Source organism: Metarhizium robertsii (assembly GCF_000187425.2).
Source record: "Metarhizium robertsii ARSEF 23 chromosome Unknown MAA_Scf_8, whole genome shotgun sequence".
NCBI lineage: Eukaryota > Fungi > Ascomycota > Sordariomycetes > Hypocreales > Clavicipitaceae > Metarhizium > Metarhizium robertsii.
The window spans coordinates 707,808-732,346 of record NW_011942226.1 but is presented as its reverse complement, the minus strand read 5'-3'; the positions used below and the strand labels follow the sequence as shown (position 1 = coordinate 732,346).

Below are 24,539 nucleotides of genomic sequence, written 5' to 3'. Positions count from 1 at the left end.
TACACAAAGTGTGGTTCTACTCCGTGCTATGCTAGTGGCTCATGTGCAACTGAGATCTTCTTCGCTTGTGGCAGTCTGCAAGCCCATGTGGCATGTCTCTCCTATTTAGTTACATACTCCGTACATTCAACAATGGATATCTCTCATCGCTACTCCGTAGTCAAGGCCAAATCAAAAACTTGTTACATACACCGCCACAAAGGACAAAGCCCAAGGTTTTAAATTAGTAGACGACATGGAAATCCAAGTTGGGAATGCACCATCCTAACCGTCCACATCAAGCCGTCACTGAAAATAGCCAGGGTTTGCCGGATAGCCAGGGGTACGGGTTCCTCGAGCACGCCTTGCAGCATTTCGCAGCAGCATCGGCCTGTTGCCCCAGACGAAGAAGCAGTTCCCGAGCCGTGGCAACCTTGAGCTAGGTACCAGGGCGGCTGACTTGGGAGATCAAAGCCTGGCAGTAGACTGGCGAATCCCAATTAGTATGCCTGCTATGCCTCTTTACCTGCACCAGTAATGAATACTACATGCAAGCCACTCGAGAACAGGATCCACCCTCGTGCAACTGATGGTGCCACCAACACAGTTCCAGTGACGGTCTTTGCCGCCATCCGGGTCCAAGCAAGATTGCCCACAGCAATATCGCCAGCATCCCGGGTGCATGGTGGACGTCGATTCGAACTTTCGAAGACATCTTTTTCTCCCACAACCCTCGGCGTGTGGTCCCTCATTGGACACAAGCTGTTGCGCCATAATATGGAGGACCTGGCCAACCCGGTGCCGTTATTCCCCTCCCTCCTTTTGCCAACTTGAGCACTGGGCATGAACATGGTAGGTATTGTTGAAGGAGTCGTGATGGTGGTAGAAGAGGCCGTATAGTATCCACACACACCATCTTTACTCCACCAGCGGAACAAGAAGTGCGCTATTACCTGGGGGTGGGTTTTATACGCTAGTACTAGTATTCCGTGCTTTGTATCGTGGGACGGGGTGGATGGGGTGTACAGTAACATGTATGTACATACAGTAGTTGCGATACTTGATTTGACTCCCCGTAAACCTTCTCTCAAGAGCCATCCTTGGGTCAGGTTGCTGTAGACTACACTAGATCTACATGGGTTCGAACACCCCCCTCCCAGGGTTGCCCCAGACAAGTCCTTGTTATTTTCACTGTTCTCGAGCGGGAGCCTCGGCAGGGTCGCACTTGGGACATGGGATTGAGCATTCGTCTTGGAGCTTGTGAAGTTTTCCCAAAGAGGCGCAGCACGCCTCAGGGGACGGAGGAAAAAGGTATAAACTCACACTCCCCTTCCTCCCACAGATAACCTGATCCTCTTCCCTTCAACCTGCCCTTCTGTTTTCAGCCGTAACAAAACCACAATCGTTTCTGTCCCGGTCGACTTACACTCGTTCTTACAACAAGAAGTCTACTCCATCTTAAACCGACAAAATGAAGTTCTCCAACGCTGTTGTCTTGGCTGCCGCCACCGGCACCTACGCCCAGATCACCGTTATCCAGGGTGTCCTCACGTCTGTCGGAAGTGGCATTGAAGGTCTTGACTCCGCTGCCACCGGTTTCAACGGAGATGTTGATGCTGTCAAGTCCAAGGCTGACGCCCTCGTCTCTGCCATCAAGTCCGGCAAGACCAAGGTCGATGGTTCCTCGGACCTCACTCTCACCGATGCTCTGGGCTTGACCGACCCCGTCCAGAGCTTGACCAAGAAGGGCCAGTCCCTGGCCGACAATTTCAAGGCCAAGCGCTCTGATGTTGAGAAGGCTGGCGCTTGCGACACCGTTCGCACTGAGCTCAGCGATATCAACACCAACTCCAAGGCTCTCATCGATGCGGTTGTCAGCAAGGTCCCCAAGGATGCCCAGACCATTGCCCAAAGTCTCGCCGCCGGACTGACCAAGGTCCTCAACCAGGCTCAGGACGACTTCTCCGAGTCCAACTGCAAGAACTCTGGCGGCTCTGGCGGCTCCAGCTCCAAGACTGGCGGCGCTTCGGCGACCTCTGCCGCCGCGCCCACCACTGCTGCCGCAACTGGTGGACACAGCTCTGCCTCTGCCCCTGCCACCACTCTGGCTCCCACCTCTGCTGCCCCCTCGGGCAACGGTACCACTGGCGGCAACCCCCCTCCCGTCACCGCCGGTGCCTCTTTCCTGGCTCCCGCTGGTGCCCTCGTCATGGCTGTTGCCGCCGCTCTTCTGTAAATTGCCTAGTCAATTTAGGAAGCTGCACTTTGATGACGCAGGAACATATTTTGCTCGCATGCTAGATGACTGTTTGGATGGACGTTCATGCTGTCCCGATTCAAGACGCAATCGGTGTCGAGTAAAAGGTTTAATGTAACATAACGGGAAAAGATTTTTTTTTTTGAAACACGTCTTTTGGTAATACATGGGCTGTGTCTTTTTGTTTAATGCCAAACTGTCTTGGGGATTCGGTTCATAACATGCAGTCTTATGTCGACTAGCTAGACAGCGTCAGTTGCGGCCCAATTGGCCACCTAATATACCATGTCGTACGACATTATATACAATTTACCTTCTATTTTCCCGAGCGCGTTTCCCTGTGCGAATTGAGCGCTGATATTAACCGCAATAGATGGACTACCGCCACGTACGTGCTGTCACGGTGGCTGGTACGGGGGCCTTCTTTGTAGGGATAGCAGAGGGATTTCTCGCCCCGACGAGATGTACGAATAAGCGCAGGCGAAAAAGACGAGCGCGGCCGTGACCTTGGTGGTATTCGCCCGAGTCGGGGGATGCTGGTGGGTGGGAATGGCTCCGTTCGCATGCCCGCAGCTTAAGCTTAATGCGGTTTCGGCTCGAAGTCGTCAAAAGCAGTGAACGAAGAAGAAAGAATCATGACACATGGATTCTATTAACCCACACTGTCCACACTGGGGTCATGGGGCGACACTGGAAGTTGGGCGATGAATCCATGCATCATGGATTGTCGTCGAATCTGGGCCCACACGTGCCCTGTCAAGTGTCAACATGTCAAGATGGCTTGAGCTTTGGAATGGGCACGTGGACAGGGCGACTTAGTTTCGGAAACATCCGAGCCACCCGAGCAAGGCTTTGAATCAGATCGGCAACGGAGCGAAAAAAAAAAAAAATACACGGCAATTGATGCCTTGCGATGTGTACAAAGATCAAATCCGGGATGTACGGAGTATGGGCAAACGACTGTTGCACAATGAGTCCGGTACTCTGGAGTCTGTACCGTGAGAGACAAGACATGCTCAGACCGGGCCAGACGGAGATTTTACACCCAATGTCGACTGAGGACTCGCACCATGCTCTGCCGACCTGGGGTTCCTACACGTCAAGGTCTTGATTCAAGTCTTGAAGAGAGAAAACGAAACAAAGTCGGGATTAGGGAGCCACGTGGTTAGGGTTAGGGTCGATCGCCACACGTCGCCCGTGGGCCACTCCCGGTCGCGTCGTACCAAAGGAAAACAGATGCTGGGAATGGCGGCTGGGTGACGCAACACAATTGCCACGGGAACTATCAGCCTCGCCCGCAAGAGAATATGACAGAGCGTCACGACGTCACTTCTTGCCCCGCTGCCTGGTGATGGCCTCGCAAAAAAGGAGTTCGGCACGTATTTGCCGCTGCGCACCGTCCCGTCTTACCGCCCACCGCACAGGAACGAGTGCTTTCACGCGCAAGCTGATGCGGCCCGCGACGGGTGATTGGCTTGCAAGACCACCCAAGACAGGTCGTATTCTGAGGCTGGATAGGAGCTGAAAGGGGCGGCGGCCCGAGGCGTACAGCTACGAGAAGCCACAACGCCAAAGATTGAGTGCCTGAATGTGTGCTGTCTCGCCATGCGAACTATCAGTTCGTGTACGCGTGCTCTACAATGCGAAGAGCCTGGCAAGGCTTGAAGACGTATTTATACAGCCACGGAATATGGAGAGCTACGCTCTGGTCAGGCCATTTCTTGCCCTCGATTAGCGCCGTATACTCTCCAACGCATTCATCATGATCATCACCGTTGTGTCTACTGCGACGGTCCGCGTCCTCTTGCGAGTATACTTCATCATCTTTATAGCTGGAACCGCGTGGATCTCCAAGATAGCCCTGCATATATTGGCCAAAATCATCGTCGCCCGCCGCCGCACGGTTTCTGCCACGAGCGCCATCGGCTCGCTAGACGGCCTCGACCTTGTGCTCACCTCGTTCCGGCTTCGCAGGCTCGCAGGCGGCACCGTGGGCTTCTCCATACTGCTGCTCCTGTTTCTCTTGGGAAAGGCGGCCGACGTGCTGACTGCCTACCTCGTTGTCAGCAAGCCCGTAAAGGACCGGTGCTGGTTCGGCCAGGGCCTCGTTTTCAACGACTCCGTGCACAATGTCTATTCGCAAGTCAACGGGAGACCGGTAGCCGTGTTGCAGAATGCGCAGATCTTTGCCGTCAACAATACCTGCCCCTACGGAATATACAAAAAAGTCAACCTCGACCCATCGTTCTGCCCCGATGACATGGACATTATCGGTTCATGGAAGTGCGAGACGACGGCGTCGCTTACTCTTCCGGCGGGGACTTCAAACATGACCATTATCAACGACCTGGTATCCAAGAAGATGCTTCACGCGAACTGGTTTGATGAGTACAGCGGCAACACCGGCGCAGGATCCAACACGAACCACCTCGTTGTATGGAGCACCTCTGCCGCCGCCAACTCTGACGGATCAGACTGGGGTGTGCTCGCTGCCGTCCAGAAGAACTGGGAACCAGACGAGCCGGTACAGCTAGAGGCCCTCAACTGCACCATGAATGCGCCCGGGGCGACAAACACGGCCCGAAGCATGGCCTCCCTTTATGACCTCAGGGTCTGGGCGCCCACGTTTCAGGGCTTGATGTATTGGGGCACCAACACGCCTGCTGTTAACAACGTGGCCGATCAGCTGGCCATGCTGCTCAACACCATGGTCATGATCTCCGGAGGACGCAACTACCTGCTTGCAACGCCGGGGGCCCGACAAGACCCGACGCAGGGGTGCGTCAAGCCCGCGGCGTACGTGCCGCCAACCATGATTGCATTATTTCTGCTTGTACTGGCGCTTTCCCTCCTTTCCTTGCTCGCGTTTCTCACCTTGTCCATTTGGTATAGAATTCTGAAGGGCAACTTGCCCGCGGACGACGTGCGGGAAATCGAGACGGTTCCACAGGATGTCTTGGAGTGGGCGCTGCTCGCGGCGGGCGGGCACGCATATAGAGCCCGCTTACCACAGCCAGGCGCTGCTGTTCACAATGCCCAAGGCCATGGAAATAACGGGGAGGAGATGGAGGAGCTGTACCCTGTGAATCTTGGCGAGAACGACTTGGCGGCCGCAAACGGCGCCAATATGGACCTGCCACTGATTCAAGAAGGCCCTGGAGCGCCTGCGGCTGGCGATTTGGGCGGTGTGGGTGAGGCAACTGGTGTTTTGCCGATCGAGGCGAGAGAATTAAGAGAGTTCCGAATCGGTCTCGGACGAGTTGATGGGGAGGGCAGGACAGTCAGGATATTTAGGCGCCCTGGCAGGTAAGAAAGGCGGGGGTTTCATGGCCCAAGTCCTGAGTAATGAAGTTCGAGTGGGAGATGAGACAACAAGAGCTCGGCCGGGGAACTCGATAGTAGATGGTGCGTCAAAAGCAGGCTACCTGTTGGAGATGCTCCCTGGTTATGGACGTAGGCGATGTGAATCATCGAGAAGTAGAGAAGACAGTGAGAGCCTGACAATATCTTGGCTGTACTTCTGTTCATTTCGGAGTTGGTTCCAAGTGACTCACGTGAGCCGTTTGACTAAACCCTTGGCGGGATATCTTGGAGTTGGTAGCAAAAACCATGGAGCGCTTTGAAGTCTCGCCGGGATATATGTGCCCCTGCGGATCTCTACGCGGCCTTTAGACATCGCCTGATTGAAGCATCTAAGCCATCCTGCGCAACTCGTACATGACACAATCTCTACGACTTCCATTGTAGGCCATTGGTAGACCCACTCGAGTTGGTGTAGGAATACTGAACGAGCGCACGGCACGAGTCAAGGTCTTTCTGTATCGGGACGGGGGAAACCCAATTCCTATCAATTTGACCACGCTATAAGCGAATTGCGGTATGGATATGATGGCTCGCCGATTATATGGAGTAGAGTTACGCCGATGATGGCCAATGGCCGAGCGGGCAAAAACGTGGACGAAAAGAAGAGAAGCATTGCCTATACATATGGGGTTAAACCGGCGTGAAGAGCCATCCACCATATCTATGGTGCACGACGTACTTTCTGTGAGAAGCTTCCATATGCCAGATCTGTGCGTAGGTCATGGACAAGATTTGCTGCCAACTATGAGGGCAGTCCGAGTGAAGATGGGCTTACTGGAGAGCCACAAATGCAGCATATTGTCCCTAGGTATGGGTATTTCCATATTTGACATGTGATTCGCTAAAAGGAAGGGGAAGTTTGGAATGCTCCCTCGGGTGATTGTGCGATCTGGTCAAGCACACTGTTGATACCAGGGGTCGATCGTTTAGCCCCATTGGAAAGATGACCACGGCAATACGCGTGGACGGCGTTTTCCACATATTAGGCTGCTTTTATGGAGGATAGGACAAATCGACCCCCGTCCACGATTCTGTTCCTGCGCTACTTAGTATATGAGTCTGGAACTCGCGCGGGCCGCCCCCGTTTTACATCCCCGTGTGTCGTGGTATAGCTACCGGTTCGGCCATGCCCACGGAATGCGACTCATATCCTGTAAACGCTGTGTTTTATGTAAACGAGTCTGCCTCTCATACATTTACAGCCGCCATATGGAGTCGAGCCTTCCTCGCTCATGACCCCCTCTAGCTGCAAAATGGCCGCGCGAGGATCCCTACGATGACGCAACCCTCACCAGCATCTGGCCTGGTTCGGACTGCTGGCAGATTTCGGCCTTTTTACAGAGTGAGGCAATAATCCTCTCAGACTGTTCACCGACTCTCGGCAGTACATGTAGGTTTTCATTGGCGCAAAATCTGGAGTCACGGAGAGGCGCTTGTGCCCTGCTGCCCACCACGGCAACATATACAGGGCACCAACCAACACCAAACGACGTCAGTAAATGCAAAGGAGTTGTACGTACCAAGTGGACCCAATGGTATTATTGGCAGTTGCCAACCACTCTATCCCAATCGGGCAATATTGAAGACACATTTACCGCCATACGCTCATAGCCCCAACATCTAGGTTGCGAAGCATAAATATAGTAAGGTGTCGATCTGGAGTCATGAATGCGAAAGCTATATAGCACCATTATTATCACATCCTTATTCTCCCGTCCCATATCGGGCGAGAAAATGGGGTTTTTTGCTTGCGGGTTGGATGCAGCGTGTAAGTGGTCAAATTTGCCAGTATTATGTATATAAGGAAATAGAATGATGTAAATTCAAAACGCGTAGTTATTGAGTGATGTTGAATCTCTCTCTCTTTCTGTAGCCGTGGAGCCTGTCAATATGTGTCCATCTAGTCACCGTATGGCTTGTCCCGACTAGGGTTATAACACTAATCTATTCCCCTTGGCCTAGTATTCCCCTATCCTCCTATTATATAATATTCACTTGCTCCATCCTATCCCCACAGCCATTGCTATACCCTACTCCGTCGCTCTTGTCCCGGCCACATCCTGAGAAACTACGGCGCCGCGCATGGCCTTTTCTGCCAACTGAATGGCATTAAACGGCTTGGCCATAAGCCCGATATACGTCGCTGCTGACAGGAAGACGCTTCGAGATTTTATACACCAGCCGCTCATGATAACGTGGCCGTGTATCTCAAGCTGCAGGTCAAGCTCGCATATGGCATGTATGAACTCGCCAGCTTCCGTCTCCGACTTGACCAGCTTATGTAGAATCGGCTTGTTCTCGCGACTAATCTGCGCAACAATCCACATGGCAATGACTCTTCCTGCAACGCCACACGCTAGTAGAATGCAAAGGACCATGAGCGCAACGGATATGGACATGAGCGTTGCTGAAGCAAATAGTGCCGTGCCAAACGCGAATACGGCCACACTTGCGCCCTTTGATAGGACCTGCGCTATGGCATGGAGCCGAGAGATGCCTTGTATAGAGATGACCACGTAGAAGCATGTTCTTGAGTAGCCTGATCCTTTATCTGTGGCAATGCGAATGTGTTGGTTCGTGTTTGGCCCGGCCTTGAGAGCCTCGAGTGCATTTGCATACCTGCCTCCTCGACGGTCTGTAATCTTGGGCACGGTGTCGTCGAGCAGGATCCCCGTTGGCTTCCTCGAGACACGGATAGTCCAGCTTCGTGTAAACGGCGCAGCAACCAGATTATCAAAGATGGAAACTGCCGAGACTAGCAAATACCAAAAGTACATCCACCCCCAGACCTATGGCAAAGCGCCATTTGTCCGCGTTAGCAAAGTTTGGTCTCCCCCCCTCTCTCTCTATACACGTATACACATACTTGGGGGCATTGTGAAGAGGGAATGGGCGGTACATACCCGACACCACCACGTCACGACCGCTCCCCTCTGCGCATACCACATGGGCACAAGCAAGCCTATCACGAGAATGGACTGCAATGCCATGGCAACAAACAGTCCGGGTCCCACGTCGCCACCGCTATCGTCGTCAGCCCTCTGCTGGACTTCTGCGGCGAACCTTTGTGCAGCAGACACATCATCCTGTGCCTCGGTAGAGCAGAGCTGCCGCACGCTGCCCGTGATGGAGTTGGCCGAGGAAGAGAGCATGTGCCTGGTCGCGGTGACTCCCGTCGTAGGCATGAAGCCGCCGTACGAGAAGGGCTCTGCCGGGTCGTACTCGCCCACGTTGGACGGGGTGATGGAGCCGCCGAGACTGAGAAACATGCTGAGGACTCCGGCCAGCGGTACCAATTTATAGACAATCCACATCTCACGGGTCGGCGCCCCGAGGAGAGCTCCCGCCGTCGGCAGCAGGCTCAGCGCGCCGGCGGCGCCGTTGTACTCTGCCGCGTTTAACTGGCCGACGAGTTCGAGGGCGGCAGTCAGGTTGGCCAGGCACTGGTAGACCGAGCCGCCTCTATGAATGGCCATCCCACGGTTGACCCAGTTGTCGAGGTCAAAATCACCGCCCTCCTGATCAACGGATGTGGCCTGCTCGGGGGTCAATGTTTGGACTGGTGCAAAAGGCCTCGTGTTCGCCGCGCGGGCTTGCCGAGGTGTCATGAATATCGCCAATGGCATATATCGCAGGAACCTGGCCAAGTAGGCGGCTCGACGCAGAGCGTCTTGGGCGATCCGATTCTGGTAGTCCATGGTCAAAGGAACTAGCTGAAAGCGTATCTCCTTTGGGTATTCACAATCACGAAAGAGGCAGGGCTAGTTTGCTATGGGGAAGCGAGTTGGAGGAGGAGAAAAGTTGTTGTGTCATACTACGACGCCGTGGAACAATTATTTGCCATTTGCAAAATCAACACCATTCCATACCTTTTCAACCCAAGTCTTGCCGCCACGAAAGCCTTGAGAGCTGCCCAAACCCAGTCAACGACAGACAATGAATAAGGGGGTGGCTTTCGGTGAGCAGCCTTTATCTGTTGTATAACGAGGCTCACCAGTCGTACTCAAGAGAGTGGAGGAACTTCGGGTGGTACATGCTGATTTTCTCCGTATCGTCTAGTAAACATTCGCCATTGCAACGGCTGTACAACGAAGTCGTGCAACGTCAAACGCACATTAAAGCCGCCACGTTCTCTTCCAGCGTCTATCCAGCATCCCCCATCATTCATCACGCTTTGTCAATGCTTGTTTCCTGTTGTTCTGCTTTTCTCTTCTACATTGCAGCCCATTCACGTCCGCTCCTTGGCGGCTTCATCAAGCACAAATCCATTCTGTCTGCCTCTCCTCCGTGCTGTGGTGACATCTGCAACTTCTCAGAAGCTGTTAGCCATGTCTCACGTTGAAAACGTGGACGGTGTGGTCTTTGACCCTAACCTCACAAAGCCTGACGTTCTTGTCCTCCAAAATTTGGTGGCTGACATTCGAGAGTATCAAGAGCGTGACGAGCAATTGCAGCGACGCCGTGACAAAGGAGGCAGTGATAAAGAGAAAGGTAGTACAATGTACAGCAACAGACCTTGGCTTATTTGAATGTGTCGCAGATGGCATCATTTGTGCTAACTACAGATGTAATAGGCCAAAGTCATCGAGATGCGGCGACTATCACCGCTCTCACCGCCTTAAACGACCCCAAAAATGCCCTATTTGAACCCACGGTATTTAGCCAAGTTGATACTGGTGATATTCGACTGCCCCCTTCTATCGACGCCTGGATTTTCCGTCCCTATGTCCGCGTCGCCCGGTCGATTGTCCGTGTTGAGACAGACGTGGTAATGCTTACGCACCTGTTGCTGTACTTCTCCACGTCGGTCCCGAGCGCCATGTTTCTATTCTGGAAATTTACCTGGGTCCATGGGCTGCTTCATTTTATCATGCAAGTCAGCTACATGGGCACCTATACCCTCATGATGCACCAGCACATACACATGCGGGGAATTCTTAATAAGCGCTTGTCTATACTTGACTCACTGTTCCCGTACATTACCGATCCGTTGATGGGACATACCTGGAATTCCTACTACTATCATCACGTCAAACATCACCACGTTGAGGGAAACGGGCCTGACGACCTCTCATCTACCATCAGATACCAGCGCGATAATGTCTTGCATTTCCTGCATTATACAGGGCGGTTTTTCTTCTTGATCTGGCTAGACCTGCCCCTCTACTTTATAAGGAAGGGATGGCCAGGCTTCGCGATAAAGGCTGCTTTTTGGGAGCTGAGCTGGTACACAACGCTCTATACGTTATATCAGTATAACCCAAAGGCAACTTTTACCGTATTCCTGCTCCCGTTGCTGCTGCTCCGCTCTGGCCTGATGCTGGGCAACTGGGGTCAGCATGCCTTTGTCGACCATGACGAGCCCAACTCTGACTATCGCTCCAGCATTACGCTGATTGATGTCCCGGTTAGTACCCTCGCCCCTGCTGGATTTCCTATCGGACCTGGCTAATTTTTTACTTTTCATGAGCAAATAGAGCAATCGGTACTGCTTCAATGATGGCTATCATACGTCTCATCACCTAAACCCGCGTCGGCATTGGCGTGAACATCCCGTCTCGTTTATGAAGAGCAAAGAGCTGTACGCAGTGCAAAAAGCTCTCGTGTTCCACAATATTGACTACCTCATGATTACAGTACGACTGCTCATGAAGGATTATCGCACTCTTGCAAGGTGTATGATACCTATTGGCGAGGAGCAAATGTCGATGAGCATAGAAGATCGAATGGCGCTCCTAAGAAGCCATACCCAGAAGTTTACAGAGAAAGAGATTCAGGACAAGTTCAAGGCCAAGTGAACTATTGCATCACGTATTTGTCAGGAATACAGCGAGGGACAACCCCGATATATTGAGTATTTTCATAGCCCTGTAAATTATATTCCGTAAGCTCTTTTGAAGGTACCAAGAACCGCTATTAGACAACAAGAGAGCGATGTCTGACCGGCCGGGGTCAGCGGGAGAGTACGGTGAGGCAGCTGAACATTACAGGCGGCATCTTCACCGGGGATAGGGAAAATACTCGGTTAAGTAAGTAGTATGAGGAATCTACATTTCTATGATGGTCCTATATCATGTTACAATATAAGGATAAACCGCGTCAAAACTTGTCCATGTATACGCATACAAAGGGCCCTGTATAGACTGCGATACACGCACAACAGCTATGCTCCAAATATAGGTATACGCAAGATGTAGGACAAAGGCAAACATAAGCGTTAAACAATGTTTTAAATCTATCTAATAGATTGTACATCACCGATGGCTTAAAGATGATCAAAAAGATTGAACTCTGGAGGATCAACACACAAAAAGCTCCTCAAGTCCTATGACCAGACAGTAGTAGTGCTGCACCAGACACCTAGTCTGCATGTTTAACAAAGTCAATCCGAGTAGATGCACTCTTTAATCAAAGGCGCTCTCAAGGACATCAATGACGGTAAAGTTGTAACCCGTAGCCTCCTGGACCTCATCCCGCACAAACTTGCCATGCTCAACCTTGAGATTAACCTGGGTTCTTCTGGGGTTCCCCTGACTATCCGTTATAGGAGCGCTGATTGTGCACGGCGTGGTAAACTTGTAGTTGATGCTATATTTGGCCTCGTCTGCCCACCACACATTCTCAGCAAACTCCTTGGGCAGAACTGCACCGGTAGGCGAGCCGTCCTTGTTCGTCATGGTAAAGTACATGTCACCAATGGTGTCCCATGTGGTGTCGTGGCCACGGACGGCGGGGAGAGAAAGGTTGCCCCGGAGAAGCTTGTTGTCCCGCAAGAGGTTGTACGCAGGGAACGTGGCCGGGAACCAGTCCTTTCCAACGCGAGGCTTCCAGCAGACGGGGTCAACCATGGGGATAAGGGGGCAGTTTCCCTTGAGCGTCGCCATGTACGTCCAGGTCTGGACCGAGCAGTGGGTGTTCTTGGGGCATTCACGCGTCCTGCCCACCTCCTTTCGGTACTCCTTTTGGTTGCTATTCTCGCCGCTGTGTCCGTTGGAGTTGGTGTTGCTGTAATGCACGCCCCCGGACACACCGATGCCCGCGAAACCAATGTTTACAGAGCTGTCGATTCCGAAAGTGGTAGAGTCTTCCATGCTCCAGCCAGCCGTTGAGGTGTCGACGGTGGCGACGGATTCTGCAATGTCCATCGTCACGGGCCCGTTGTCTGAGGCGTCCTCGTGGGCACTGATGGCGATCGTGACTTCGTCAACCTTGAATTGAACGCGGTCGCTGAGGCATCCCCAGGAAGGAAACATTTTTGAGGGAAGGTCGATGTAGGGGTCTGGCTGGCTGTCGATAAAGTTCTTGACGAGAGCTATCTCATCTTTTGCCTTTTGGACATGTTCAACCATGCGGCCAAGTGCCAAACCATCAAATTTGGCAAGAGTGGGAATGACGACAGGGGGAGCGGCAGCGTAGGCGAGGACGGCGAAGAGAGGGGAGAGCAGTGCAACTTCGGGAACCATTTTGATCAGGCTTGAGGACTCGACTACCCCTGGTGTTTTTTTTGGTTTGATAGGAGAAACTCTGAAAACAAAAATGGTTGGCGGGGATGAGTCCTACATTTTGGAATGAGAAGTCGGCATTAATATACAGAATCGGTATTTGGAGACTCATCCTTTGTCCGAGTCAGTCAGTTCTACAACACCATGATTGATAATCTTCACTCACGCCACGCCCCACGCTTAACCTGGCGTCAATAAGTACTATGAGATCAATATCAGGTTACTAAAGGGCTGAGGCATCTGCCACGTTAGACTTGGGGCGGAGTTTTCTGCCATTATCACGCCAAAAAAGAGGAAAGTTTGGACTATTGACTGCACGGTGCACGTAGATATCATGCGGTTTACAATTTCCTGTGCCCTTGTTGCCTTATTAACAAGGACAACCGTATACTATGACTGGGTATCCGTTGATTGCGTAACTTGCGGTTCTCTCTTCCAATATACTCCATGTACATATGCTGCGACCTTGAACCCTGTCACTATTGCAGTGTCCATTCGCCGAAAGTGGTTTCCCGGAGTAGATTTACCAAAAGTCTATAGAATAATAGCCGGGAGGCCTCCTAGACTGAATGAATAACATGAACTCTTCTAGCGAGACAGGTGGAAGAAATGGGAGGAATGATCATGTGCTACAAAATCAAAACCACAGGAAATTTTAATGTCTCACAACGCGATGCAATCATCCAAGCAAGTATATCGGTAAATGACTAGGCGAGCACAAGACGTTAAGACAAACCTTTGCCAGTGGGTCAGGTCACTCTTATTATAGGACAAGAAGTTCCGGAACTCTAGGACCCCGGTTCCTGTCGGCGACTTATGGATAGTGAATTTGATCTTTGGGCTGTAACTATAACTTGCCCTGGGTTTTATACCCTGCTATATCCCTACCAGTATGGCCGGGGGTGGAAATATTTGCCCCTACAACTGGTACGTACTATGAGCATATCAAAGCTAAAAAAGAAAAGAGAAGTGCTTGGGAAAAGAAATATCCGTAGGACCAAGCAATTACTAGTCTAAGTTCCGAGTCGTGGTTGACCCTGGCCAGGTATAGCAAGAAAATTATATACATCGGGTGCCTGTAAGCCTTGAGGGGTTACCCATGTCATAGCCGCCCAAACACTGTCAAATATAGGGCGCAGCCCATGATGCCTGCAAGACGGAGTTTATTGGGATAAATAATCAAAAGAAGAAATTATTTTGGGTCCCCGATCTGAACCTTTTGTCACGCACAGTGACATCTGCCGGGCTGGGTTGGGAGTGCCTTATATCTGCATTTGACTGCTGCCGTTGGTGAACTCTACTCACCCTCCATCTGCTAGCATCCTTGGAGAACCTAGACACAGCCAAATCACCACTATGCGTTTCTTGAAAGCTTTTGTTTCGGCCCTCGCGGTTGCGGTAACAGCAGAGCCTGTGCCTCGCCGTTCGGGCCTGAAACCCCTTGTGCGTCGCGATGAGACCGACTCCATGACCAAGGAGACCCTACTGGCGGCTATGAAGGATGCCAGCGCGAGCATGGCTTTGCGTGAAGAGCCATTCACCCTCATTGTTCAGGGCGGTGCCGTGAATGTCATCCTCGGCAATCGACAGACTACCGGGGACATCGATTACATCGCAACCACGTATTCCGCCAACGAACCCGAAAAGTATGGCGAAGAAGTCCTCGACAAGCTCAAGCCCGGGTGGAAATGGGCCCATCAGAGTTCCACCAAGAGGTGCAAACCGATTCCGTCAAAATGGACCGACAATACCATCTCGGCGTTTTTTTACAAGAAGGCCGCCCTTTGGGAAAAGTACAAGTCGGAAGCCGAGGCACAAGATACTGTCCTCTCGGCCGAGGGGATGGATGACGATGGGACGGGCATCAAGTTCATCGCCGCGCCGTGGGACTGGCAGTTTGTGGGCAAGATGGTCTCCTCGGGGGACGATGGGAAGCCAAGAAAGCCGTATGACTTTGACGATGCCAAGTTTTACATGCAGAAGTGGCTTGAAAAGAATCAGAGGCAATCTGTCAGCTATAATGACATGAAGAGTTGGTTCTCGGCATGGGGCAAGGAAGCACCGTCGACCCTGGGTCAATTAGCTAGAGAGGTGAACCAAAAGGCTGGGACCGACTTGATTACGGGTATATCGGATGAGTAATGATGAAACCTGAATCGTGTTTGTCACACGGCACGGTTGTTTAGGCAATGTAGACAAAATGAGAGACTCTCGAGTGCACATACAAAGAGTGTAATTTAACGACTGACTGAACTGAATTACTTGTGAGAAGACTACTGCATACCCTAGAAGTAGAAGCAATAATGACGCTATTGTCTTGAACGAGTGGCTTCATTTTGACATGGTCCTTTTTTAGCTATTCAAACCTTGACATCAGTTTACCAAGCAGCTCAATTCATGTCACCAGACTCCCCCCACGCTTTAGTGTATCCGGAAAATGTCGTTGAAGATAAAATAGCCGTCGCCGTCGGGGAGAAGCTGGAAAGACTGAACAAACTTCATGGCGGGCTCTGTCTCTCCCCTCTATGCATCAATTAGTAGTTGCCAACCGTTGAGTTGCAAGCGCGTCGGAACTCACCAACAAGACGCCCTTGACAAGAACCAAGACGCCTCCCTCATCATTCGACGGCATAGCATCGAATCCCTGGATGTGGTGCAGGACTTTTGGCAAGGGCAGACTCTATAGCACCAAGAATTAGCATCCCTGCCATATAGAACATACCACCTGACACACATACAGTGAGCTTTTCGGCAATTGACGTGGCGCCATGACACGGAGTGGTGTCCCACAACATCATGGAATTGTCTTTCTTTGCGGGCAATGGTTAGCTGAGGAGATGATGGCCCGGCATTCGGGGCCACACACTCACGTAGAACTTGTACACGGCGGGCCGATCATTATCAAACACCTGATAGTAGTGCTTGATAAACGACCCTGCGTTCAATTAGTTCGTCTAGGCTCAGAAGGGGGGGAAGAGTGTTGAGGCGGCTACCCACTTGCGTTATCCTCTACCTCTTATCGGCATCAGAGTCAGCGCGGCAATCTAGGATTTCGTTGTCATTCCACTGAGCGCCGAGACTTACCGTCTGTAGTTAGCCACTTGTCAGCCATTATTCGACTATATTAAAGGCAGTTCTGAAGTGGCGTGTTATTGCAAAGGGTTGTGGTTGACGCAGTCGGTGCAGTGTGGGATATAGAAGATGACGGTGCGGTTAAGTGCAAGCTGTGCCGAGGTCACTAAAAAGGGCACCTGGGGTTTTAACTTGGCGCACGACGGCCTGTTACTGACGCCACTCGAGTCCAGGTTTAAGAAGGATGGAGAGTTTGTCATTGGAGGCAGGCATTGGATAGACCAAGAGCATGTACGCATAAAACAATAATGGGCCCGCCAACTCCAGTATAAGAGCGTTTCGCTTTTACTCACCGTATGGATATCTCAGTGGAAGGAAAGTCTCCGGCAATGTCTTTCGTAGTACATTTCGGCATGCACGGGGGCAAAGCTCCGTGAATTAGTTGAACCATGGTTCGGCGGGTCGACGAACCGGCATGACGGAGCTTCTGCTCCAGCCCCTGTCTTGTTCAACACCCGCGACACAGCAGGGGGCTATATAGACTAAGAAAAGCAACATTGGAAACATTACACAGTGCAGTTGAAATAAGAGGCCGGGGTGACAGAAGTACCTTGTTTCTTATAGGTCCATTCATCTTTCCCGGGGTCTACTACCCCCGACTTCGTTGAAAATGGTAAAAGGGAGCGCCCCGACGCGACAACTTAAACCTCAAAGAGCGGGCAGTGCCGGGGCAGTGCAGAGAACGGCGTGATAATATTCATGCTAAGACAGCCCACTGTTTACCGGAGCAACGCCAGCATAATACAAGGCATGAACGGGTAACATTAAAGCCAGGGTCCGTTTGCTTTAGGCAGAAAATAGCGACATGATCAACGACAGGGCGCGCAAGGGTTCCCCTGCTGCGGCTAAAATAGGCAATATCGCAAGATATATCAGTAGCCTTGTGGGTAAATACAAGGCAATCGATAGTAGTCCCAAGAATGCAGCATTATGCGCACAAATATATCAAGGATATTACTTTAATCATAAGTTATCCATCATTTATCTACTATCACCTGACCAGCCCCAATAATTCCCGCAACCCATGGCATATGGGTACTCCATGGTGATGTGGCAGATATACGCCTGAATCGCAACGCCGCGCCCGTATCCCACTTGCCGATGTCTCTACATAAACTCTTTTCCGGCCACCTATAGACTGGGGCTTTCGCATTCCTCTATACACCTCACATCTTCTTTTCTTGAAGTCGCACATGGCAGGATGAAAATACCACAGTCTATAGCCCTCGTGGGCTTCACCTATGCCGCCACAGCTTGGGCATCCTTGGGCGCGCTAGAATCTTCCATCCGCCAGCTCAAAGGCCAAATTGGCCAACTTGAGGACGTCACAAACAAACATTCACCCATACTAGATCGAGACAAGGCGAGCACATTCTTCGTCGGTGACTTCCGGGACCCAACAGTGGTGTTTAGAGAAGGCCTTCAACCGGGTTTCGATACAGGTCTCGACGATGCTGCCGTTGCTACTACACCCGAAGACGTATTCGTATCACCGTCGCACGAAGCATCCATCGACATGTCATTTTTCCAACAGGAATCTGAGGCGCAAACCGGCTTCGTCTATCAAGTCACGTTGCAAGGTCTGCCTCAGGGCCACTGGCTTCACGACACGAACCGCAATGATGCCGAGGAGACTGCAGATTTGTTTGTCGTGCCCGGAGCCATCCCCCCCAAAAACATTCAAGGCGTGTACATCTACCACAAAGACGGCTCGGGACTTCCTGTAAAAACCAAATGGATCCCGAACAAAAACCCGTCAGATCCTCCCCGCCCCCGAAAGAGGCAGACCAAAAAGCCCTGTGTCCCGATTGACCCGAATGATGTTGATCCGGAGGATGATGACACCCCGGTGGTAGATGAGGACGGGACAGTGCAAGAGCCCAAGGATCCCCGTTGTTTTACTAACTACCATGGCAGTGTCAAGGATCGGGAAAGAGACAAGAAGAAGAGGAAGAAGCCGGGATCGTCTTGGAGACGCCGCAATTGTCTCGACGCATCTGAGATGTAAATGCTATTCGGGCGCCTACGCTAGTCAAGATCAAGATAGAAGCCTCTGGCAAACCTGAACGAACTTGATGAGAGTTCTTCTTCCGTAGTTTAAGGAATCGAGTCCAATACGGGTAGATACATGGCAGACTAGTCGTCTTGAATAGCATTTCCTCAAAATAAGACTCCATCGTCTATGACTATTTCCTCTCCTCTTCTTTTGTCCCCTTTTCTTCATTCGTTATTTACGGCTGTAAATTATTACAAAAATAGTCCTTAATGCCCAGCATTTTACAGACGGCCTAAACTGGATTCCCTTGCGTGCCTAACAATACAAGTTGACAATCCATTTAATAATTCACCTCCTCCAACTTCGCCGTTGCGTTGCTAGTTGCTTCACTGAACCAGCCAACAAGCGTATATTTATACAATGTCTTTCTCCTCCCAAAATCCACCCACTCAGCAATGGTACTTTGGGTGCCCCCTTATGTCCTTGGCTATGAAACCCCAAGGGGGGTCGCAGCCATTGCCACCAGCGTTGGAGTTGTCCCGGTTGAACAGGTAGATCCATCCTACAGTTGTAAGTCATACATTAAGAATACCAAGTGTCTTTTAACACAGGGGACTTACCATTTGCACACTGGCAAACCGTAGGTATGTTGCAGTCAGGATCAGCACTTTAATACGTTAACTTCATGCCACGAGCTTATGTATAATTGCATCACTTCTCTTACTATGGGAAGCAGGCGCTGGAGGGTCCCTGGCGGGGCGAGATCTGCCCCTCCACGTCTCTTCGGTTAGGAAACGCCGTGACCGAAGTTGCAAGAGGTGCTATGAAAGAAAGAAAATGAGAGAATTTCATCGTGGACGTAGGGTGTAACAAACGAGTGTGCAGGCTGATGAACTGGATAAGCTCGTAGATGCAGAGGGCACAAGGCCATGCTTATGTACTTGTGAGCTCACCCAGTGAGTTCGTCTTTGGAAGCACTCGAAATACGCAAGTTCAAGGCTGAATTCATAACTACGTGTGGGCTCACTTGCTGAACCGTGCTTGAAACCACGCGAGGCTCCCGCGCTGTAATTCGGAGCCAGGCTCTAGAGTTTTCATTGTCATGCATGCAGATCTTTTGTTCAATCTCGAACTGAGACAATGAATTTCTAAAGTTACCGCTTTGCTAAGTGGCTAGTCCACTTAGTTGCCACCAGGTAACAAAGGCAGAATGAGATCGCCGAGCACAGACAGGAACGCCTCCAAGTCACGTTACCTGTTCCTTTGACAGAAAAATAATGATTACTATAAACAGACATGTGGCGACCGGCCGCAAGACAAAGCCCATTGTTCCCGCCTTTCAATTCACGTGAGTCTTGTCAACGGAACAGAATGGCATCTGATTGCGCCATAAAAAGAACGTGCTCTACTTGAACAGCAACTGTACCACCTTGTATTTCAAATGACAAATTGCTTAGCAACTGGAGCCCGTCTTAGGCTGTTTTTCTAGGTATGGACGAGGTGAGAGTCAGAGTCGCAGTTGTCATTCATTTCTACACCAAGCGACAGCAGCAGGCACTCTTAGTGATTCAACATCTCCCGTCGCCGCTGTGTGTGACGCACCAGTTGACCCTATAGGTCAATACTACGTCGTAATCATAACCGTGCATGGTTCGGCTCAAAGAGCGGCAACTTTCAACTCCTCAACGTAACCGCCGCCCTTGCCTTTGGCCAAATCACATATCGGCAACACACAATTCACCTGGGAACCAAACTCTTTGCAACTTGTCAAGAAGCCGAGTTGATCGATAGAAACGTAAGGATTCATGGTGCTGGTGCCCCTCCACTCTACAAAAGACATGGAGGTTTCGTCCACAGAATGTAGATGGGCTACGTGTGGAAATCAGCTCTTCGATAGACTGGATTTCGTGAGTTACTTGTACTATATGTGAAATTGAGGCAACAAGACCAAGAGCTAGAAGACATTTAGCTTCAGCATCGTCTCTTTATTTATATATTTACAACCCATATATGAGAAATGACAACTACGCGCCATAGTGCAGAGCTGCACAGAGCTGTATGCCGCTTTAGTTGCATATGTGTGCTAACCTCATACTGTATCTGCAGGAACTTACGTCATGGCTCTTCCCAACACCTTCCGTTCCGATATCCCTATAGTGATGCCTTGTATGGTAGCATCTACAACTAGCTCGAGGATAAAAGGCACATAATTCCCTCATACAAACCCTCATCTCTAGCCATTTGTCTTTGCTAGCCTCGATCCGCCTGGAGGTTAGGTCAGCTAAATCCCAAGCAGCTGGGTCGTGTATTGTCCCTCGTGGCTACTTTTTCACCATCTTCTAGCTACCATGTGTGCTATTGCTGATAAATCCGGCGACGGGGAGTTGAATCCGAACAAGGCATCGTTCCAGCACATCTATAGCGAACCGACACCACTTGGATACTACAAGACTCTGACGCCCCTAGGCTACGGCGACTACCATGACCAGTTCGCCCAGCTCATCGACACCAATAAACCAAACCTCCGCCTTGGCGTCAGGAGGGTCATCGACATCGGGTGCCTGTACGGATCCACGGCAATTGCCTACGCGCAAGGTGCCCGGTGGACGCAGTCGATTCAGCCCCAGGCCATCAGCCATCTCGACATGACCGGTGTGGACATTAGCGAGAATGCGCTCCAGTTTGGCCTCAAGGTATACACATGTAACCTCTGAATACACCCCTCCGCTGCCAAAGAATCCAGGAATAGATGGATGTTGATCATGACCAGGCCGGCATCTTCACCAAGGTCATAAACCAAGACCTCAACGGGGCACTGTCGAGGGATTTCTACCATGCCCTCGACAACGCCGATGCCCTTCTGTGCATGATGTGCCTCTCGTACGTCCGAGACGGCGTGTTTGCCTCTGTCCTGCGGCGGTTTGCCCAAAACGGGGGCAAATTTGCGATATACAGCACCATTCCCATGTTTGACGACCGGTGCTACTCGCCCAAGGCCCTCGGCATCGAGGTCAAGTGGAGCAAGTCGGTCGTTCTTCGTCACCGGGCCCTGACAGACGACGAGGCCAGGATGAACGGTGGTGTGGCAGACTCGTTTGTTAGAGTTTATCTGGTCGAATTCTGAGACGAGGCCGACCTACACCAACAAGCTCTTGCCTGCTATTTGGAATTAGGAGGGTCTACTTAAAGGGAATAATAGATAATAGGCCCGTAGGAGAGTCAATAAATATGAGGATGTACCGAAACTAGTTCCCACAAGATCTACAACTACCGGTTACATAATAACATTGTTGGCCGCAAGTGGGGTATTCCCAAGATAACCGCTCTCAACGGCACAGGTGGGGGATGTAGGACATACTCTTGAGAGCTGTTTTTCAATCTGGGCAACTGGGCTTGTTGCTGACACTGCTGGGCCTTGCTTTCGAGTGAAGTGGTCCAGGGAGCTGAGGTCTCCCTTGACCGTCAGGAGAATGAAAAATGATTGGATCTATTACCCGAGTCGGAAAGTCACGTCCTTGTTTGCCGTGACAACCCGAGCCCCCGCCTGAGTATCATGACAACTTTAATCACCCCGTTCATTGTCCGGAACGGAAATGTCAAGGATGAATACTTATCTGCTGGAATACACGTCGGAGCAAGCCAGGAAAGTTGGCGATTGTACAATTCTAATATACCTGACTCCCCTCAACAAGAACGGCCAACGCCGCCCCAAGACGTTGTGTAAAGCAGAAGATGGATTGGCAGTCGGGAGGTGGACGGGATGGCGACAAGGGCGGCACATAACGTGGCCGACTGGTATGGTGGGATTGACTTATCTCCTGATAAGAGCACATATGTAGCCTTGTTGACCGATTCGCGAATGATACCTATAGATTCGAAGGCGCACCATCTCCAACATACAGGGCATTACGTAGCAAATCCAACCGCGACGCCACCAGATGATTATGAGCCAGTCCCCGCCTTCCAAGTCCTACGCATACCAAAAATCTCGGGTTGCATCGGCCAACATGTAACGGCTCAGGGGGCTGTGCCGCCTGCATTACATGTAGCTGCTAACCCCTTTCCGAGTCTCACTGGAACCATAGACCCATCAGATGATGCGGAAACAACATCATCTACATATTGTAACGGCAGGGGGGGAAGGGGGCCTGTTAGCGTAGTCGTGACGTGTCCGTGTCTCGCGACTTTGGCAACTACCAAGGAGAAAGTGTCTTGCTACGACCCGACAGATATCCGCATCAGTAGACTGCCGTTTATTCACCTACTGCCTCTCCAGGCAGATTGATGCGCCAAAGAGCCCGTCTGGGTCTGCAAGGGGCCGTATACCATCTTCTAAACACAGTGATTGGGGGATTCTATGAATTTAGAGTGCATTCTATTGTCAATGTCAAAGAAAATGCTAAAATAAGTTACGGTTTTAGAAAGCAGTGTAATAGCTGCTCCGGCAAAGACGACGTGTGCAAGAACGGGAACGGGTTCACAACGCCCTGTGGTGCTATAGCAAGAAAGAGGACCGAACGTTATTTTGTACATTTATTGCAGCCGAGGAAATATCGGTGTGGTAAGATGGCATCTCGGAATCCTTGTTCGATGCCCAAGTTTGAAGCTAACAGCAGACGAACCGGGCATTCATTCTCGTCGGATAGCAACTACAAGCCGAATGGATATGGACAAAGCTGCGTGCTGCAGCCACACTGTAACTTGGACGCCAGTGTAGCTTAACCCTAACCCGATACCAATGCCGGGAAAGAACATGTTAGAAACAAAGACTCGCAACGGGCCCTGTGCTCAGTTATTTACTCGTGGCTCCTTCACTTCGAACACTAGAATGGATTGTTTAAATGTAGGTACCATACTCTGGTCATAGTTTCATCAAAGAGCCATGATCACGAGACCTAGGGCATAACACTTTTATTGACTTGTGTAAATAGAGCTCTTTGGCTTATCTAGGCCTTTGGAAACCCAAGGATCTTATACCAAGGCTGTAACTAGCACAATGAGCTATTCCTCTAAGCTCTCAACTGGGTCTTTGTCACAGCCTAAATGTGTCACTATTGATAGCTATGGATCGAACTCAATGTAGACTTCTCCTTGTTTTCTATATATCTCTGTAGAAATTTGAGAGTTTTTTTAAATTTCCAAAAGTTCCAACAGGCCCAACAGGAAAGATTCCCTTTCTAGGTATTATTTTCACCCAATGATAGCGACTCGTTGCGCTTTGTCAATTGTGGCATCTTGGTGAGGCCAGGTTTGAGTCATTGAATAAGCTTGATGGCGTGAGGCTCTTAATTGTGCCTTGCGATACTACAAGATTATCCGAGATGTTACAAGATATTGGTTGAGAATGCTATTGACAGGATAAAGGCCACAGATATGGTCGTCAACGCGACGTATCACAAGCGCCGGTGAGCCGGTGAGAGTTCAACCTGGGTTATAATAGCCGTATTCTACGTTACCTCGTCGTGCTGGCTTGCATATAAAGTCGCCGACACAAGGGCTTGGCGTGACCCGCTATGGAATAAGTATTGGGTCCGGCTCTATCATGGACCTGCCGTGAGATGGGTGTAGGGACGAATCAGTTTTTTTCTTTTTCTTTCAGCTTGATACCGGTGTCGGGGTTTTCGTGGCAATAGCTTAATAGCTGACATCATCCTCTATAATACCCATCACCGGACTAATTAAGTAAGTCATATTGGGTTACTCCAATGCCTATGATCTATACTATAGGACTCATTAAATCGCCGCATTTTTTCGGCAACTAGGGAGGCGGCCCGATTAGCCAGGTAAGCTTTGCCCTTATTGGCGATTCTTTTCAATTTTGCCAAATAAAGACGAACAGCATGTTCCTTGTGAAACGATCCTAAAGTACCAGTCATGATCTTTTGCCAGCCCAACTTGCACTGCTCTGCGCCAGTGTTTTCCTCTATTACTTCCATCCGTTGTAAGGTTCTACTTCAGTTATGATTGAAACACAACCAGCACTCAAGTCAAGTCGCAAGCCCAAGGGGGTGAACAATGGCACAAAATTGGCAAGAATGTAGATAGCTAACAGTAAGGAATACTTTGCTGTGCCAAGCAGTTGGAAATGTTTGAAAAATCTCCAACCGAAGAACATCCGTCAACACAGCACCATCACAACATGATCCTTGCAGTTTTGTACTATCCACATATATCAGCCCTGCGGCTTTTCGGAGATTAATATCATGCGCCAGCCCCTCCGGGTGCCCCGTACCGAGTCCACTGCCTATACAAGGAGTGATTTTACGAATCAAGAATAGGTTAGTGTAGTTGTGCACTGCCCGGATAGATA

The 24,539-nt window shown here is 50.7% G+C and overlaps 9 protein-coding genes across 9 annotated transcripts; 6 read left to right on the top strand and 3 right to left on the bottom strand.

Moving 5' to 3' along the window:
• Window positions 1–1,450: 1,450 nt before the first annotated feature.
• MAA_01016 (cell wall galactomannoprotein Mp2) lies at window positions 1,451–2,215 on the top strand (the record flags this gene model as incomplete). Its single annotated transcript, XM_007819014.1, has 1 exon — window positions 1,451–2,215. One exon carries the CDS (start codon window positions 1,451–1,453, stop codon window positions 2,213–2,215), a length of 765 nt encoding a protein of 254 aa, XP_007817205.1.
• Window positions 2,216–3,998: 1,783 nt separating this feature from the next.
• On the top strand, window positions 3,999–5,546 carry MAA_01015 (uncharacterized protein; the record flags this gene model as incomplete). The annotated part of the gene is made up of 1 exon (XM_007819013.1): window positions 3,999–5,546. The coding sequence occupies one exon, from the start codon at window positions 3,999–4,001 to the stop codon at window positions 5,544–5,546; it is 1,548 nt and encodes a 515-aa protein (XP_007817204.1).
• A 2,083-nt stretch (window positions 5,547–7,629) lies between these two features.
• Window positions 7,630–9,297, bottom strand: MAA_01014 (uncharacterized protein; the record flags this gene model as incomplete). The annotated part of the gene is made up of 2 exons (XM_007819012.1): window positions 7,630–8,388; window positions 8,503–9,297. 2 exons carry the CDS (start codon window positions 9,295–9,297, stop codon window positions 7,630–7,632), a joined length of 1,554 nt encoding a protein of 517 aa, XP_007817203.1.
• Window positions 9,298–9,927: 630 nt separating this feature from the next.
• MAA_01013 (fatty acid desaturase) lies at window positions 9,928–11,051 on the top strand (the record flags this gene model as incomplete). The annotated part of the gene is made up of 2 exons (XM_007819011.1): window positions 9,928–10,090; window positions 10,174–11,051. 2 exons carry the CDS (start codon window positions 9,928–9,930, stop codon window positions 11,049–11,051), a joined length of 1,041 nt encoding a protein of 346 aa, XP_007817202.1.
• A 952-nt stretch (window positions 11,052–12,003) lies between these two features.
• On the bottom strand, window positions 12,004–13,062 carry MAA_01012 (uncharacterized protein; the record flags this gene model as incomplete). Its single annotated transcript, XM_007819010.1, has 1 exon — window positions 12,004–13,062. The coding sequence occupies one exon, from the start codon at window positions 13,060–13,062 to the stop codon at window positions 12,004–12,006; it is 1,059 nt and encodes a 352-aa protein (XP_007817201.1).
• A 1,395-nt stretch (window positions 13,063–14,457) lies between these two features.
• MAA_01011 (uncharacterized protein) lies at window positions 14,458–15,243 on the top strand (the record flags this gene model as incomplete). Its single annotated transcript, XM_007819009.1, has 1 exon — window positions 14,458–15,243. One exon carries the CDS (start codon window positions 14,458–14,460, stop codon window positions 15,241–15,243), a length of 786 nt encoding a protein of 261 aa, XP_007817200.1.
• A 279-nt stretch (window positions 15,244–15,522) lies between these two features.
• Window positions 15,523–15,896, bottom strand: MAA_01010 (Nuclear transport factor 2; the record flags this gene model as incomplete). The annotated part of the gene is made up of 3 exons (XM_007819008.2): window positions 15,523–15,624; window positions 15,680–15,781; window positions 15,840–15,896. 3 exons carry the CDS (start codon window positions 15,894–15,896, stop codon window positions 15,523–15,525), a joined length of 261 nt encoding a protein of 86 aa, XP_007817199.2.
• A 1,538-nt stretch (window positions 15,897–17,434) lies between these two features.
• On the top strand, window positions 17,435–18,241 carry MAA_01009 (uncharacterized protein; the record flags this gene model as incomplete). The annotated part of the gene is made up of 1 exon (XM_007819007.1): window positions 17,435–18,241. The coding sequence occupies one exon, from the start codon at window positions 17,435–17,437 to the stop codon at window positions 18,239–18,241; it is 807 nt and encodes a 268-aa protein (XP_007817198.1).
• A 2,336-nt stretch (window positions 18,242–20,577) lies between these two features.
• Window positions 20,578–21,353, top strand: MAA_01008 (uncharacterized protein; the record flags this gene model as incomplete). Its single annotated transcript, XM_007819006.1, has 2 exons — window positions 20,578–20,922; window positions 20,979–21,353. 2 exons carry the CDS (start codon window positions 20,578–20,580, stop codon window positions 21,351–21,353), a joined length of 720 nt encoding a protein of 239 aa, XP_007817197.1.
• Between the last annotated feature and the right edge of the window lie 3,186 nt (window positions 21,354–24,539).